This window comes from Pteropus alecto, unplaced genomic scaffold, assembly GCF_000325575.1.
Source record: "Pteropus alecto unplaced genomic scaffold, ASM32557v1 scaffold312, whole genome shotgun sequence".
In the NCBI taxonomy this organism is placed as follows: Eukaryota; Metazoa; Chordata; class Mammalia; order Chiroptera; family Pteropodidae; genus Pteropus; species Pteropus alecto.
In genome coordinates this window covers 3,053,261-3,072,130 of record NW_006433948.1, presented here as the reverse complement: position 1 = coordinate 3,072,130, position 18,870 = coordinate 3,053,261, and the positions used below count along the sequence as shown (strand labels likewise).

Genomic DNA, 18,870 nt, shown 5'->3' with positions numbered 1-18,870 from the left:
GAGAGACAAAGGCCGCTAACGCTGCTTGGCTGCCCAGCTACAGGGAGGAGCGTCCATCTGTAAGGCAGTCAGACAGCTTCCAGTAGGGCGCTGAAAAATGGCCATGGTGACAGGCACCTGGAAACATGGATTATAGGCTGGAGATAGTGGCATCAGCGGATATATGGTAGCGTAAGTTATGAAGATGAAAAGGGAAGGTATCCTATAAAGTTCTCCTGGAAAAGGAAGAAGAAAATATCGAAGAAGGAAAAAGTGGTCAACAGTACCAAACACACCGAAGTTCAAGAAAGATTAATTCTAAGCACACGCAAAGATGCTCAACAATAAAGACAAATACTATATGATCTCGCTTATACGCAGCACCTAAAAACAGAACAAAAAAAGGCAAACTCATAGAAAAAGAAATCAGGTTTGTGGTCATCAGAGGTGGGTGGAGGGGGAATTGGAGGAAGGCGGTTCAGAGGTGCAAACTTCCCGTTATGAGGCACATGAGCACGAGGGATGTCACGTACGATGACTAGTTAACCCTGCTGTGGGATATCTATGTAAGGCTTTGAGAAAGTCAGAACTTTTAAATTGCTAATTTTTTGCTAATCTCTCCATCCAAATGAACCCTGGGTATCCCAAACTCTGTATTTTTAAGTCCGACCCTTACCTTCCCATTCCCCTTCCAATATGATTTTTGTTTAAATATTTATTCTTGCAGCTTGAATGACAGTTGGGCCTAACAAATTTATTCTTCTCTTGCATGCGTGTGGCACTCTGCTAGGCCATGGGAATACAAAGATGAGTGAGACTTGGTCTCTGGGAGGCCCCAAAGTGGTGGGAGAATCAGATATATAAATAATTATATATGACACAATAAGAGCTATAACAGTTGATTTAATTGTGCTAGCGGGCCCAGAAGATTTAAAAATGGGTATTTGGGGCAATTTGAATAACTTTTCATGAAGAGATGATGAGCTGGTCTGGAAATAAGAATGGAAATTCACCACTGAAAGGGAAGAAAGGGCATTCTAGACAGAGGGCAAAGACTGTACAAAGGCATAAAGAAATGGCGGAGGCTATTTCGTGCAATGTACTGTTGAGTGCGGCAGGAGTCTATAGTAGGTAGGAGAGCCAGTCACTGGAGACGAGACTAGAGATAAAGGGGTCAGGCCTGCTTGCAAAAGGTCCTGACATCTAGGTACTCAGATGAGAAAACTGAGGTGCCATGACTCATACTCTACCTGCACACAGAAGCCCTACATTTACATATGAATCTGACCTCAAGGACACAGCTGGAAACCTTTCTCTTCTACTTGCAGAAGCTGTACTGTTTTCCCTCTTTAAAGATAAAGATTTCTTCCTCCCTGCCTTTCCAGTTTTTTAACCAAAATATAACGAACACCTCTACAAACACCTCTACCTCTATGATAGGTCTGTAGACCAAGTCGAAGCCTCACACACAGCACACCTCTGCACAGGCTCCGCCCACACCAAATGGCTCTCTCTTCTATTTACCGAGGCCACGTCTCCCTCCAGCGACTCTGCATGTGATTGTTTCATATCAACAGATTAAGACTCCAAATTCTCCAGAGAATACGTAAAAAGTGGGGGAAAAAACAATATGCAGTGGACCCTTGACCAATGCAGAGCCTAGGGGCGCTGACCACCCATGCAGTCGATGCTCCGTAACTGCAGCAGGCCCTCTGCATATTCGGATTCCCAACCACCAGCTGACCCTGGAACAACCTGGCTTTGAACCTCAAGGATCGACTGAAAAATCTGCACATAAACGGACACTCGCAGTTCAAACCCATGTTCAAGGGTCAGCTGTATCTTAAATGACTAAAATGTACACTAGCTGACTTCCATGACCCCAAAATATACTAATACATTATAGGTCCTTTAGTCAGTCTCATCTAGTCTGAACTTAAGCCTAGTAGGGGATAAAGCAGGATCTGCAAGGTGACCTCCGCACTCAAAGAACAGATGATTCTTACCATTGTAGGTTGCGCTGTTTTTCACGATGAGCTCCAAATGCTCTCGGAACTCTTCCCGAGACGGGTAGAGGCGCTTACGCACATTTTCACGGAGTGTTTGTAAGTCCATCGGTCGAGTGATGATTTTGTAGTAATCCTTTACAACCTTCGCATTGACTGGAGTGTGGAAAGGGTATGTCTGCGCAAACAAGAGCCAGCACCATCCATAAGCAAAGAACACTTGTCAGAGCCAATTCCTGAACACTCACCTCTACCTGTCTACCTGGCCATCGACTCGCAAAAGAATCTGTCTAGATGGAAAAGGTCTGTTTCCTCTACTAAATGGTTTAAAAGGAAAAAAAAGCCCCAAAAAACATCCCAAAAAATTAGGAGTTCTGGGTACCCAGGAGTATACTGCCCTCTCTCTGAAGTCACAGACAGAACGGAGCCATCATTACTGTAGATAGGAATGCAATGAACTCACATTTGGAAGATCTCTCATGTCATTGATGATAGACTCCAAGATGGATGACAATGTCACCATGGGGTCTGTCCGACGCCGGTGGATAGACTTATGAGGTCTCTAAATAGAAACAAAGAAATCAGAATACTTCTACACATTAAAAAATACTTCACTGTGACCAAAACTTATTCAGTAAAGTGCTACTCTTTAAAATTAAAAGAAAACAAAACAAAAGAAAAAAAAACCCAATACTTTCTAGCTAGACAAATACATTCTGGGAAATCTTGCACTAAACAGTACACATAATTTTCAGGGCAAGGCCAAAGGGAGACTGTATGGCTGTGTCAGAGCCATGAGTCAGAAGGCTGGGGGAATCAATGAGAACCCTGTCTGGTCAGAAACAAGGCAAATACTCACATTCAAATAGTCACAGTGAACAGTGGTTCCAACTCGTCGTTTCTTCTTGGGAGGAAGTTGCTGTTTAGGGAACTTGAGAACCAGAGATTTCCTGCGAACTTCATCTGCACTGAAATCAATAACACTTTCATAGTTTGCAGTCCCTATTTCTAGTCCCCGGAAAAGCAGCAACTACACTGGAAAAGTCCAAGTACCTGAGTGTGAGCCTGAGGAGGAGAAAGCCAAACCAAAGGCCAGACGCCCACATCCTAAGGGCTCATCGGGTCTCCAAACTTGTAATAAAGAACTAGGCAAGCCACAGCTTCACCTCAGTTTCCTATTTGGAAATTAAGGGAACTAGGCTAAAAGAACTTCAAGGATCCTTCTACCTCCAACATTTTATCTTAAGGGTAAAGGGCGAGGAAACAACTTATTCAGAATGGAAACAAGGAGGAAATTAAAAATTGGTTTAAAAAGAAAAACTAATTTGAGTTCCCCTCAATCCCCACCTCGTTCCCTTCCATTGTATGGGACTGAGATAGATTTTCCTTGTCTAATGTGCTTCAAAACATGACTATTACACTGATAAATCAACGAGGACAGAAAAAGAATCTAAAACTTAAAAACTGAAACAAATATAACCGAATATCACATTAAAAACTACACTCCGAAAACGATTCAAATTTATTTTGAATATAAAATAGCCTGACCATACAACTTCAGTGGCATATAGTCCAAGGACAACAAACTAGAAAAAGCACCTTGACTCTATAGGTTAGTTGTTAGTAGGGGAATTGGTATTCTAACTCTCAAACTATTTTATACGTATCATAGGGCAGAGAAAATGAATAAATATATTGACATTGGGAACCAGAGAAAAGAAACCAATATGAAACGCGGGAAGACGAGGAAGAATCTGCAGATATAACTTGAACTGGAGGTACTGCCATCAAGATACATGTCTATTTCCTAGTTCTGCCCGCTAACAGCCTAGAAGCAATGACATCTCAGTGGCAATGAACATACCTAATGCCCAGATCTTGGTTTCTAAATACTATTCTCCAAGAAACAGATTCAAGACTCTTTTAGAGAAATGGCTGATCCTAGTCTGGGACAGGAAAATTTTGAGGTGAGCCTGGAACCCCTTGTGCCAGAAAGCCAAGAAAGAAGTTCTCAAAGATTTATAGGGCCACTTCAAAAGGACATAGGATGTGGCCTGAAGGGGTCAAATCTGGAACAATATGGGCATCAAAATTAATAATGAGGCTAATGAATTATACATTACACTAAGTTCACAAAGGAAAGAAATTGCAGAATCCACAGTAGTATGCAAAAAGAGAGGGGAAACTCTTTACAGAATGGCCAGCTAATGTAGAAAGAATGCTAGAATTAGAAAAACCATTGTTTTGCAACCGCAAATGTAGTAACTGAGGTAAACGATGATCATCATTGCATGCTAAAACTACTGACGGAATGACTATCAGGGAACATGACATTCGCCCACATGTTAATTACAAAGGAGAAAAAATACCTTTAATATAGAAGAATCTGGGGACTGGCACTTTAACAAGATGATTAAAACAGTAAGAAAACCTGACATTATGTGCTTCCTGATGCGGTGTGTTAACGTACATAGTATCACCTATGTAAGTAATCTTGCCAAAGACATTCAATCCGAATATAATCAATGAGAAAACCAGCCGATAAAATCAAGAATGTGGGATATTTTATGAGACAATTGGCCTGAACTTCTCAAAAAAATTCAATGTCACGAAAAACAAAGGATATGAGGAAGACGATCTAGATTAAGAGCGACTCAGAAATACTTAATGTTCAAACTGGGATTGGATCCTGAATTGGGGAACAGGCGACACCAGGACATCAGGATAACTAGACATTTGAATAAGGGCTGAATGTTAGATACCGTTGAACTAATGTCAATTTTCCTACAGTAACAGTATCATGTTTTGATGTCCTTATGCTAAAGAATTTCTAAGTGCAACATCATGATGCCTGCAACTTATTTCCAAACAGGTCAGGAAAAGAAGTTTTTTTAGACCTATAAAGCTGAAACAGATGTGACAAAAGTTAACAGTTGTTAAACTTAGAGAAACAGTACACTGTATTATTCTTTCGACTTCTCTGTCACTTGCATTTTCCAAACTATGAAGTTAAGGGAAATTTTTTTTCATTTAAAAACTTCTGCACTTGATTAAGTTCTCTTGGCAAGAGACAGGTAGGTATAAGCATAGTTTACGTCTCGCTAATCTTTCTGGTCATTAGAACATTGTGAAATTAGGGACCTCACAGATATTATGAAGGTCTGGAAGTAGAACAGGAAGAACATCTACTGTGCTTCATACAGCCTCTCCCGTTTTTTTCACCTTCATAACTACCCCGGTGAGGGTGGTCTTATTTTGTAAAGGAAACTGACCCCTAGGAAAGGTAGGTAGCATGCCCAAGGGCAAGTGGTGGAGCACGATGAGTGCTTTATGACAAGAGAGTCTCATTTTCACTGCTGCCAACAATTACTGAGGAAAATCCAGTAACTGTCCCTTACCTCTCAATGAGCTGCTTCCCCAAGACAATCTTGGTCCCTTCGACCTTGATCAGTTCTTCATTATCATTATGAATGACTGTCTTTTCCAACTCCTCCTCCTGCTCCTCTGTCATGGCGACAGGATTAGAAGGCGGAGCATTCGTTTGGTAATAGAGGGGGCAGAATTTGTTTGTCCTCATGTGTCCGATGGCACCACAAGCCCCACATTTCAGCTGCAAAAGGAAAAGTATCAGTATGTCAGAGGTAAGCACGCTGCATGACGTTAGCTCTAACACATACATACGAGGCAAGAGAGAAGCAAAGACAGGCTCAGAACTTTTGTTCTAAATACAGCTGTCAACAAGAAGCCACTGGACAAAAGTGCACATACGGAAACGACATTTAAACAAATCCAGAGACAACGAACGTTTCCTTAAAATCAAGAAAGAAAGAAAGCAGGGAGGCTTTCCACCCCCGATTAAAGTAGTAAACTGTGACAATGCTACGTGTGCAGGAGAGAGGCTGCTGGCCAGCACTGGCAGCCAGCGTGGGCATGTTCCTAGCCCCTGGGAAAAGGCTCGGTAATAACAAGTCTCCATCTTAGTTTCGCAACTGACCCGTTTCATCTGTAAAATAGGGTCAATACTGTATCCTATTTCTGTAACGTCACACACGAGAAAGGAACATTAAAATACTTGAAGGACCTCAGTACGTGTTAACAGCAGTCTACGCTCGAGAATTTTATTGTTTGTAACGGCCTTCCCATGCATTCTATTCCTTCCTACGACCACACTGAGACAGGTATCACTTTATAGAAAACAGGTTGAGAGAGGTTAAGAGCAGAGAGCTATTAACTGGCAAAGCAGACCTGAGTCCCGATCTTCCATTTGCAAGTCCACGGCTCTTCCCACTGCACCACAGCCGCTTCACTTTACAGTGCACATTACAGCTACACTGCATAGTAATATCTGGAATCCTACCTAAGTTGTGCAAAGCAACCTGTATTTTATGTTTGTTTCTCTTGCTTTTCATACATACAATTTAAAAACAAGATGTGTATGTACATATGTATGTACACACGCACATAAACGTACACGTAGAAACCACCAAGCCTAGCTCGACTCCTAGAAAATATTTCCGATGGATCGAGTAGGAAATGACACCCAGTGGACCCAGATTAGGTCTGATGTTGTCGATACCGGTCGTACTAGTGCTGAGAACAGCCAAGTAGCCCTGTCACTTCGAACCAGCTTTTCGGGATACCGCCCTCATTCCTAGGAAGCGATGGGGGAGGGTGTTTTCTTCCTCTTCGTCGGCGACGGCCGTGCCACCCTAGACTTACTTTGAGGTCAGGACGCTCCTTCATTTTTTTGGGCTTCTTCTCAGGAGGACCCTTAAGCTTCTCCTTTTCCTGGTTCCGCTTAAGCCGCCTCAGCTGCTCTTGAATCCTCCGCCGCTCTTTTCGCATCTCTTCTCGATGCTGTTCGTCAAAAAGGGCAAATTTTCGGCTGAATAACGGGGGAAACAAATCACAGGACCATGAGCAAACGCGAACCGAGAAGACTGTCGACACCGCTACACGGCTCTGAACTAAAGACCTCCGTCCACGCTGAAACGACAGGGGCTACCTGGCAGACCCGTCCCCCCGCCCCGCCCACGAGCCTTCCATCTGCAGTGCCACCTGTCTCGGGATGAGCATCATCTCCGAGGTTCTTGCCAAGCAGCTAACCAACCAAGCAAAATGCAAAGGACCCAGGCGGAACCGAAAATACGCCTTTGTCCCGCAGCAATTCGGAATTCCCCCTGGGATCTGACTCTGGTGAAACCCAAAGCTCTAAAAGGCAAGATGGTTCTCGACTAACAGACTTCCGGGAACGACTGCAGGATCCTGACGCTCTCATCACGGTGGAAAGCGGCGAGCCAAACTCACATGAACTCCTCGTCCTTCGTGGTCCGGATGCGCACGTAGGCATCTATGACCGCGGGCTTCCGGACCGTCTCACAGCGAACATACTCCTTCCCCTCTTCATCTCGAAATGTGCGATAAATCTTGAGACAACGGCCAGTGGCAGAAGAGTTAAGACTAGTCACAGAAGCTGTGTCATCATCTCTGTGATTGTTTCCTGCTGCTGCTGAGCCTGCTGCTGCAAGGCAGAAAAAGATTTCCACACATTCCCCCTACCACCCAAATGGCCATTTTCTTGGGGTTGCGTGGAGGCCTCGAAGCTCAACATGCACACGAAACTATGGTTCTACAGAAAGCATTGACATCCCCACCGGCCCCCAAATATACTGATTTGTCCTTTCCTGGTTCCATCTTACCACTGCCAATGTTCCCACTTTTCTCAGTGCCAAAAGTTCTGAGAGGATCTCAAAGAACTATGTTTGTTACAGGGGACAGAAGAGCAGTAGCTGTGTTGATTCCTCGGAGCCACACGCAGTGCAAGAGGGAAACCCAAGCAGGAAGCGGTTGATGAGCACATTAAAGAAAAGCACCCAAGCACCCAGGGGGGGAAATGGCACCGCAGAAACAAGTCCAGAGTCTTAAGGCCTAGAGTATGCTTCTCAAACTTTAATATGAATCAATAGGAATCACCTGAGGATCTCATTAAAATACAGATTCTAATGCAGCAGCTTTAGGGTGAGGCCTGAGATTCTGCATTTCTAACAAACGCCCACGAGATGTAGATACTGCTGGTCCAGGACCACACTGGTGAAAAGGCTTTATCACATGTTTACAAAGTAGTCAAAACAACAGAATTATACAAAGTTTTTACAGAGAGAAAGAAACAAAGGAAAGACTATTATGAGTGAGAATAGTCATTTAAACCTTCAGCTTCAGCCTTTATCCTCCCTCTCAGTATCTACATCCAAGCTTTCCACTGCCTGCTGGACACCGTCCCGGGAAGGGGCCGGGGACCTCCACCCCGCACGCTGCGCCTTCCCTTCTGACACCTGCTTCTCACTTTGAAAGGTACTACTTGAACCAGCGGTAGGTACCGCGCCCTTCGGGCGAGCCCCGAGGTGAAACCTTAAGGTCACCTTGGTTTCTCTCCTCTTTTCATTCCCAATGTCCGTGCCCCAAACCAGTTCAGGCCTTTAGCACCCCCACCCTCCACTTCTGCCATTTTTGGTTGCTTATTTTAAACTTTTTAGGGTCTAAGACCTCTTTGAGAATCTTCTGAAAGCATGGATCTTCTCCTCAGAAAAGGCACATTTGCACAGAATTTTACATGTGATTTCAGAGGGTTCAAGAACCGCCCTCAAATTTACCCACAGATTCTGTATTAAACACTCTCAGCCTCTAGGATGAACGCCCAGAAAGCTCACTTGACATACAGTACTGAGACCCCTGGCTTGGCCAGGCCTGACACAGACAGAGGCAGTAGCAGATGTGCAGCATCTCTTCAATTTGTGCCCAGACAAACCTAGAGTCCAGTTTTCAGGAATCTCTCCCTCATCTACAGGCTTTTCTACACTCATCCCCTACTTCTTCTGCCTCCAGATTTGCCTCGGTTATTAGTGTCAAGTTATTTACACATTTTCGATCCTCCTCTTTTTTGCCTGTCTGTCTGTGAAGCCACTACCCTCACCCAGTAGCATCCGCTGTAGTTCCTTCCGCTCCTGCTCCTCCCGTTCACGTGAAAGCTGAGAGCTGGTTTTTTTATTCTGCAACATGTTCTCGATGTTCTTTCCCATTTCTTCAAAGTCACTGTCTTCGGCTGAGCTGCTGTCTGTGTCAGTGGATAAGACTTCAGTTGATGACAAAACCCTAAAAGGAGAAAAAAACGTTAACTTACATGAGGAAAAACATTGTAGTGTAGAAAGAGTTGAAAAAATACGGTTTCAGTAGGCAAGAGTAGCAACTTGGCAAATCGACCTTAAAAAGGAATACTCGAAATCCACTAAGACATGTGGTCCTTCACAGAAAAGCTTTACAAAGCGTTCCTAGACAGTCAATCAACAAGGCAAGTTCGCACAGCATTTCACATTCAGAATTCCTGGAGAAAGCCTGAGAAACAAATCAGCACACTGCTCACTTTTAATAGGGTATTATCATCCTCTCACCAGTTAAGCCTTCAGGAAAAAAAAACACTACCTGTCCCCGATCACCACTGCGACGGCTGCCAAGCCCAAGGAGACCACAAAAGTGGTCATAGGACCAAAGCTCAAATCGAGTGCCTCTTGACAGTCGAAACCTTTGTCAAGCTGCTCTGAAGGCAGGAGGTTCTCTAGCAGTGTCATGCACAGATCCCACCCTGAAATGATCTTAGACACCTGACCAGCTAATCGTTTTGAGGTGACCTCCCAGTCATTAGGAAACAGTGTCTGGGACCCCACCCCCATTTCCGGCTTGGATTTTCTGCAGCTCTGAAACAACGTACTTGTTCTGTAGGTCAAAGATGCGCTGGCATTCCTCTTTGTAACGCTCTTGATGCTCAGCCACAGAAAACCTCGATCCACGGGCAAATTTACTCATGGGCCCCTCTCCAGAGCGGGCCTGCTCTGTTGACATTGTACGTACCACATCGATCACTTCCCAGCGGGACAACTTTTTAATCTACAAGAGGGTTTGACACACATGCATACACAGATCATTAAGGGATCTCAAAGAACCAAGGCACACGGTTAGAGGAACAGACAAAAAAAAAATTTACCCAAAAGTTAAACAGAAAGCTTTGGGAAAGTTAACTCCCAAAAAAGTATCCAAGATCCAGTTGAGTTCAACCCACACCACAAAACTCTTCAGGCAGTTCCTTCTACCTGCTTCCTGGCTTTTCCTTCTTCATACAAAGCCCCTAAAAGCCTCAAAGTTTTCCTGTTCCACACCCACCTCTTCCTCTGGCACACCAAATTTACGTAGCAGTTGCTTGGCATTTTTCAGGGACAGGCGACGGAGGTCTGCATCTGTTCCTGTCACTGTCTTCTTCACAGGCTGAGGCTCTTTATCATCCTACCTCAAAACCAGAACAAAACAGGTTAAGAAACCCACTAAGCTTAATTCCTTCTAGTAGGCATCTAAGTTCATCATGGCAGCTTAACTGCTCTCCACAACGCAGAGTACTAACCACTAGACGATCGCGACCATAACTGCTTTCCAGAGCCTCCACCCCATTCACCACTTCAACCTCCATTTCTGCGTCCCTTAATTTCCAGCTTCTGGGAATTCAGACAGTCTTACCTTTTGCTGTGTTGGTTTGTTTGGAATCTTCACATAGGAGAATCCTTCACCACAGCCCGTGGGATCTGCCACCCCAGTCACCTCCAGGAGACACTTGCCCTTCATGGCAGCAATGAAGGCCCTTGTGGTGTTCCAAGGAGCAGTGCGAACCTGAGGTATAAAAAAAGATCCTAAGAGCTGAGGGAAAGTTCACTGTATGTCCAGCCATACTTACAAGGCTGGAGTAATTACAATAATATACAATCTGATGCTTTCGTAAACTGTCCACAAAAATTAATAGTTACATTAAGTTACCCAGTACTTAGCTTGCTGTTCTTCTTTCCCATGGTACTTACACCATGTTATTGAATAGAAGGCAAGATCTCAGACAGTGCAAGGACTATGCGGAACCGTGGGACCCTTCAGCCCATTTTCCCTTGAGCTTAACTGAGAGTCCTCCAAGACCATGTTGCCTCCTCCCAATGCTCAGAGGCGAGTTAGATCGATGACTGCATTTGCGTGTCCAATTGCTCAAATGGCCTCTCTAGAATGACCTATACAGTCTCATGCTTTACAAACACTGGCCCCATCCCCAGCAGCACCAAACCAAAGACCATGTGTCACTGGTCAAAGCCTGTCCTCTCCTAGGACCCTAAATAGTATTTACTAACCCCACAAAATAACCAGGGAATTAAGACAAAGAGAATGTGCTCATCCACAAAGACCAGTCCAGATTATAAATGATTAGCTAGAAAGTGGCCAGTTCTCTATTCAAGATTTAGTCTTGAAGGCCATTTAACAGAACTATTAATTTCTAAAATTCTTAAGACATTCATTTTTCACTCCAGTCTCAAAAGAACAACAATGCTTCTGTTCCTGCTGTCTGACCTCATTTACAACCACTCACTCATAAATTTATTCATTCGACCATCTACCATACGCGAGCACTACTTTCTCACGGACCTCTTGTTAGTAAGGAAGAGACAACCAATCAACCAAATTCAACAGTACACGATCAGTGCTATGATAGGAAAGTAAAAAAAAAAAATGTGATTTTTATATAAAAGATGATGATCCAATCTGAGTGAAGGGTGTGAGTGAGGGCAAGAGTCAGGGAAACCTTCCAAGAGAGTATAGCTTGTAAGTGAAAGTTGACAGTACAAGAGTGAACAGAAAATATTCTAGGCAGAGGGAATGACAGCAGTTACAAAGTCCTGGAAGGCAACGAAAATAAATGTCGGGAACTGAATGGACTTAAATATGTTTGGAGCCTAGAGTACAAGATGGGCAATGACAGATGAGAGATTAGAGGCAGACGCAAGACCCAAGATCCTTGCAAATCATGGTAAGGACTTGTACTTTAAAGAAATAAGGACCCAAAAGATGTCTCTGGACAAGAGAGTGTAAGATCATTCAACTTTTTAACAAATAGTACTAGAATAATTGGACATTACTCACATGCAAAAAATGAACCTTAATCTATACCACGCGCCCTATACAAAAATTAACTCAAAATGGATCTAAATATAAGGTCTAAAAACAATAAAACTTTTAGAAAGAAACATGAGAAAATCTTTGTGACCTTGAATTAGATAAAAATTTCTTCGATACAACACCAAACCACGAGCAACAGAGAGGACTGACAAGTTGGACTTCTGCTCTTCAAAAGACTGTTAAGACAACTAAAAAACAAGCCACTGACTGGGAGAAAATCTTTGCAAATCACGCATCTGATAAAGGACTCAACCTGGAATACCTAAAAAACTCTCAAAGTTCAATAAGAAAAGAAGCAACTAATTAAAAATAAAAATAGGCAAAAGAGATGAACAAACACTAGATCAAAGAAGATAGCTGAATGATAAATAAGTGCATGAAAAGAAGCTCAACACTCTTAGTCATCAGGGAAATGCAAATTAAACCACAATAAGATCACTTCATGCCCACTAGGAGGGCCATAAACAAAAACAGAAAATATGTATTGACAAGGATGCAGAGAAACTGCCACTCTCATACACTGCCGGGAGGAATACAAAACAGTGCAGCCGCTGTGGAATATAGCCGGGCAGTTCTTCCGAAGGTTAAACAGAATCACCGTATGATGCAGCAATTCCACTTTTAGGTATTTATACAAGAAAAAAGGAAACATCTGTCCAAACGAAGATGTATACATGAATATTCATAGTAGTTTTATTCATAATAGCCAAGAACTGGCAACAATCAAAATGTCTTTCAGTGGTTTACTAGTTATTTAAACTGTGATACATTCATACTATGGAATATAATGTAGCAATAAAGAGTAGCAATCTATCAATATACATAATAGCCTGGATGAATGCAGATTTAAAGACAAGTATACTTTCAACAAGTGGTACTGGGAAACAGAATATCCACACGCAATATGAACGAGGTTGAACCTTCACCTTATACCACATATAAACGATTAACTCAAAATGGATCAAAGACCTAGACATAAGAACTAAAAATATAAAACTCTTAAAAGAAAAACACAGGGAGAAAGCTTCATGACACTGGCAACGATATCTTGGTATGGAATCAAAAGCACAAGACACAAAAAGGAAATTAGATAAACTGTACTACGTCAAAATTAAAAATGTTTCTTCATCAAAGGACACAACAGAGTGAAAAGGCAACCTATGGAATGGGAAAAAATATCTGTATGTCATACATCTAATGAGATTAATATCCAGAATATGTAAAGAACTCCTACAACTCAACAACAAAAAATAACCCTATTCAAAAATGGGCAAAGGACTTGAATAGACATTTCTCACAAGACATACAAATGGCCAATAAGCACATGAGAAGATGCTCAAAATCATTAATTATGAAGGGAAATGCAAATCGAAATCCAATGAGATACTACCTCACACCCCTTAGGATGGCTACTATCAAAAAAAAAAAAACAATAAATAACAAATGTTGGCAAGGGTGTGAAATAATTTAAGCTCTTAAACACCATTGATAGAAATGTAAAATGGTGCAGCTGCTTTGGAAAACAGTATGGATGTTCCTCGAAAACCTAAAAAAGAAATATCACATGATCCAGCAATCCCACCTCTGGATATATATGCAAAAGAACTGAAAGCAGGGTCTTGAACGGATAGGTAGCTGCACACCCATATTCACAGCAGCACTATTCACAACAGCTAAGACGTGGAAACAACCCAAATGTCCAACAGTGGATGAATAAATAAGCAAAATGTGGTCTATACATACAATGGAGTATTATTTAGCATTAAGAAGGAAGGAAAATTGTGACGCACAATATGACAGATGAATCTTGAGAATATTACGCTACAAGAAATAAACTGGTCACGTCAAAACAAAGATGTGTGATTGCACTTAGGTGAAGTACCTAGAGTAGTCAAATTCACAGAGACAGAAAGTAGAACGGTGATTGCCAGGGGTTGGGGTGGGACAGCTAGGGAAGTGGTGTTTATTGGTTACTGAAGTTTCAGTTTAACAAGATGATGAGTTCTGGACACTGGTCGCACAACAATATGAATGTATTAACACTACTGAACTGTACACTTAGAGATTAAGATGGTAAATTTTATGTTATGTATATATTCCCACAGTTTTAAAAGAATACATACTGTACGATTCCATTAATCCAAGATTCTAGAAAATGCAAACTAATCTACAGTGACAGAAAGCAGATCAGTGGTTGTCAGGGAAGAAGCAAAGTGGAGAGAAGACAGGGATTTCAACGGGGCACTGAGGAACTTCTGGGAGTGACAGATACACTCAAGATTTCACAGGTACAAACATACCCCAAGACATACCGAACAGTACATTTTAAGTATGTGCTGTTTATTCTGCATCAATGTTTCAATAAAGCTGTTTTTTTTAAAGGATAAATGAGGTGTACTAACAAAAATTAGTGTAAAGCCTTACTTCATCATCTATCTTCATCTGGAAATCTTCCTCATTTTCTTCTTCTGGAGCGAAAAAGGACTTTTCACCATAGCCGGCATCCTGGAAGAGGACAAAAATCATCCGTAAATCAATGGATAAATTGGAAAACACAAAGCACGAGTTTCAATGAACACCAAGTACAGAATACAAAAGCACATTGTGCATACGGAATGGATTCTGTACAGTCTTCGCTGTATCTGTCACCACTCTACATCCTTAGGCTGCCGGAAGATGTAGCACCACAGTGCAAGGGACTTACCAGCTGATACATGGCCCTTAGGAAGCTAAATGGCAATGCTCATTAAGTCAGTGGGACAGAGTCATACTACCCCACCCTAGCTAGATCATTCCAATCTTAGCCAGAGGACGACACTGGGCTTCTCTGAGCCACGTGTGGAGCACCATCATCATCTCTGGCCACCAGGAAGGTTGTGGAGAGAAACTGAGAAATACTTTCCCTGCTTACACACCTATCTTGTAAAGAACAGGGCCTACCCAAACGGATGAGCCACCCTTTTCAAGGCAAAAACAATGTGCCCTAAGTCCCTCATTAAGCCCTCCCACTGACATTTACAGTCGTTTCCCCCAGCACCAATGTACACAGAGTACCTCAGTTAGAATTTTGAAATAACTGGTAATAGCCTAGTAACCATCATTTCTACACCAGTGAGCGCCGTCCTCATCCTCGTCTCTGTGAAAACACCCACAGGCACAGGCTGTGCTGCAGAAAAAGGCGTTTACCTTCAGTCGCTGCTCCGCAGCTATCATGCTGTAATAAGCACAGCACTGCTCCGGAGACACCATAGCTCTGATCTCTTCTTCGGTGGGTAAGCGGAAATCCGATTTCAGCACCCACCAATTTGAGTCCATCCCTAGAAAAGATAGAGAGAGAGAATGAGACTCTGCTGAATTCCAAAGGCCCTGTTATTGACAGCAACATGGATAGCAAACCAAGACTGAACCAGGCATTGTTCTAGAAGGCAGCAGCAGGCCTAGACACAGTTAGCCTGACTGGCCAAGAAAAGCTATGCTGCTGGGTTTTCTACATTTCATCTAAGATCTCCAACGACCACGTTGCATTTCCTGGCAGGCGAAAATCAAAAAGCCATCAGAGCTTTCCTATGTAGATGACTTACTACACCTCTCCTCTTTTTGATGACTACCAATTTCTACTTCCAATTTATGAACTGTATGCTTATCCTTTAACTGAAAGCTGTAATCCCTATCTTGGAAAGAGGCAGAGAGAACAAATAATCCGCCACAACGGATGACCTGTGCGTTTGAAGTCAGCGCAGAGCTTCAGCCTCTTCCGGATGCTGCTTTCTGAATGGGAAGGAAAAGCTTTTTTTATATCTTCCATTCGAATCCGCCGTGGCCGATCTAAACTCTTCCAGAAGAGACGATAAATAAAAACCTGCCCGACAAACCAAATGCTTATGTAGCAGAGGAAACGATGAAAGTCCTCAGCAGGGCCCCTTCCACTTTTCCTAATGTGCCCCCACATATACATACCCTGTCATGTGCACCCCGATCCCCTCTCTGCCTCTCATTCTTACCTGGAGAAAGTCTCGAATATGCGTATTGGCCCTTTTGGAGTTGGGCCCAGGAACTTCGAACAAGGGGCACTGCTGGCCAACCACAAAGATATCCACCAATTCCCGAATATAGTAACCTTGTCTTGTCCGAATAATAAGAAAATCAGTTTCTGGCATTTTATGAAGATAAATTGGAGCACGAAAAAGATTGTTCTCAAATGCCTAGCAAAAGTGAAAACAGAGAATTTACATACAGAGAAGCCCTAGGACATTGAGTTGACTAATGCTAAAGGAAAATCGAGCTGATGTGCTCTCCGTCTGCATTCCACCATCTCAGATCCACCCAGCAATATAAACAAACTGTAATGTGGACTACGCAACGGGATCAGACAGGTAACTTCTTACCCACCGGCTATCTTTAAGCGTCAGTAGTGGGGAAGCGTAACGATTTGGATTCAAATGACACTGGCTGCTCTGCTGCTATTCACTGTCTAAGATCAGATATCTCTGAGCTTAATTTTCCTCAGCTACAAAACAGACACTTAAAATGCCTGTACCTCACAGGATTGCTATGGATGTGATAAAATTACTTGAAAAACTAACGAGTTCTATACTAGCTATCCTAGCCCCCAGCACAGACTCTAACATGATGCAGATGAGATCAAAGCATCCGTTAAATAAATTAAAGACCACAAAAAGTAGAAAGTGGGCTAGAGAAGACTAAATATGCAGGACTGAAACATCTGAGCTTGTTTAAATTAAGCAGCAGCCAGACAGGGATCAACTGTCTCAAGAAGCCTGTGACTCTAAGGAAAGAATTCTCAGAAAATCAGAAAAGTGGACAGGAGGAGGATCATCAATATGCGGGTATGGAAAATCTAAATATGAAATGCAGAAAGAATAAAAACTACAGAAGATAAAAAGGATCTTCAACAGACGACAGAAGTAGCCACAAAAGGGGATGGACTGGTAGAAAATCTCAAAAGGAAGTTACAGGGGGAGGGAGAATGTCAGAACAGCATAAAAACAATACTCAAAATGTGACGGGAAATGGACGATAGACGTAAAGGATGAAGAAGAAAAGGCTTTGCAGATGCTTTAGGAAAATGAGCAACAGTAACACGAGCATAAACTTGGTACAAGAGTAGGGAGAGCAGTTAAGATTGCTAAGAAAAAAATCAAGTGCAGGAGAAAAGGCAGGAAGTGCTAAAGATGTCCTCACATCACTGAGGGCCTCTAAGCTGCCCCTTGACAAAATCTGTAAAAGCCAGGCTACCAGAGGGCCTCTCTACACCCACCAGAACAAAGGAGCGGGGGGAACACCTTCACTCTGGCTGGAGACCGTACGGTTCAGGTGTGGCTCAATACTCAACATGACCGCAATTAATGTAATCAAAACATACCAATTTTACACATACAAATTAAAATTAACTGTAGTAAAATATCAATCCCAGGTTGACTTTCCTATTCCACCCAGGTGTTTCTGGACTTCTTACCAGTGTGTATTTTCAAAAAGCTACTTTTTAAATATCTAGTTCACGTGTTTACTTTTCTAAAGATTTTACTTTCTTCTTAGTTCCAAGCATACGGTCTATTTTAAATTTCATTTATGAATAAAACAACGAAGAGCCAGTTTTAATAAAAAGATCAAAGAAACTCCTAGATTGTCCCGCTCTCCCCCATATTTGACGCACGGATAGTATCCAATCACCTAGAATCGGTTCTTTCTACGCTGACTGGCTCCTCACCTGTCAACTACCCTAGGAAAAGTTGTAACAGGAAAGAATCCCTCACCTGCAGCAACTGGCCAGGATGGAGAGAGCCCAGGAAAGGAGATGTATGGCAGTACACGGTTTCTCCGTATTTACAGTCGGGGGCTCCGGGATCTTTTCCGGGTTTCTATAGGGAACAGCAGATCCCGTTACTATCACAGAACTTAATCAATAAACCTGCACAAAATATTCCACGAGCATGGCATTTTACAAACATATACTAACTGCAAAAAAGAGATACCCTTCCTTTCTCCCAAAAAATTTACAGCGTAAAAAAGACAAAATACGTGTTCATAAGTTATCACTGGATATCTAACTACAGCTACGTTAATAAAGATTTTCTGAACAGAGACTCACCCGCTTATAGTAGTTTTTTATCTTGGTTGCCATGCCAACTTGCATCATTAACGGTCCATTTTCCTCACTATATTCTGCTAGAATAAGATCTCCATCTTTGCCTGTGAGGTCCTGAGGAGTGCGCATGAAAAACATCTCTCCGCCACCTGAAGCTTGCCTCTCTTGTTCTCTCATCTGCCCAGAACAAAAAGAATACAATCCAGCTCCTGAAAGGACAATAACTTCACACATTGATGCTGTTCACTCTGAGACGATGACACCGAAAACAATTTCACCTTGCCTTTTTTCAATTTCATTGCAAAAGTTTTCAAACATATAAACATCATCCCATGTCCTAGATACTATGACTGTTTACATTCTTGCCCTTTTTGTTTTACCTATAACTCTCTCTAGAGATTCTGAACCATTTTGGAAAGTTGCAGTTATCATGATGCACACTTTACAGCTTCGATATTTCCACGTGCATCTCCTAAGAATAAAGACATTCTCCTAAATGACACTATTCTATCGCATCGGAGAAAATAAAACACTAATTCCCTAATGTCGTCTAACATCCAGTCCGTTTCCCCAACGTATACTTTAAAGTCTTCTATGGCTGTTTTTTCTAACCAGGGTTCGAGCGTACCTTAGCCTTCTTTTTGATGTGCTTCAGCAAGGGCTGGACTGAGTGGGGACCTGGCTGAGACAGTGCCCCGAAGGAGTACTTCTTCAGAGGCGGGCGATGGAACTGCCGCAGTTTGATGG

The 18,870-nt window shown here is 42.5% G+C and overlaps 1 protein-coding gene across 2 annotated transcripts in view; it reads right to left on the bottom strand.

Moving 5' to 3' along the window:
* Window positions 1-18,870, bottom strand: part of TAF1 (TATA-box binding protein associated factor 1) — a 58,915-nt gene that overhangs the window by 29,878 nt on the left and 10,167 nt on the right. For both annotated transcript variants that reach the window (XM_006908541.3, XM_006908542.3), the window contains exons 12-28: window positions 18,752-18,870; window positions 18,127-18,300; window positions 17,792-17,896; window positions 16,019-16,219; window positions 15,735-15,876; window positions 15,204-15,334; window positions 14,442-14,522; window positions 10,545-10,694; window positions 10,197-10,316; window positions 9,748-9,923; window positions 8,956-9,134; window positions 7,293-7,506; window positions 6,705-6,870; window positions 5,384-5,595; window positions 2,845-2,953; window positions 2,449-2,547; window positions 1,986-2,163 (exon numbers count right to left, since the gene is read on the bottom strand). The exon at window positions 18,752-18,870 is cut by the window's right edge and continues 2 nt beyond it. In XM_006908541.3, coding sequence (XP_006908603.1) covers window positions 1,986-2,163; window positions 2,449-2,547; window positions 2,845-2,953; window positions 5,384-5,595; window positions 6,705-6,870; window positions 7,293-7,506; window positions 8,956-9,134; window positions 9,748-9,923; window positions 10,197-10,316; window positions 10,545-10,694; window positions 14,442-14,522; window positions 15,204-15,334; window positions 15,735-15,876; window positions 16,019-16,219; window positions 17,792-17,896; window positions 18,127-18,300; window positions 18,752-18,870 — 2,556 coding nt within the window. The remainder of the gene's footprint in view (window positions 1-1,985; window positions 2,164-2,448; window positions 2,548-2,844; window positions 2,954-5,383; window positions 5,596-6,704; window positions 6,871-7,292; window positions 7,507-8,955; window positions 9,135-9,747; window positions 9,924-10,196; window positions 10,317-10,544; window positions 10,695-14,441; window positions 14,523-15,203; window positions 15,335-15,734; window positions 15,877-16,018; window positions 16,220-17,791; window positions 17,897-18,126; window positions 18,301-18,751) is intronic.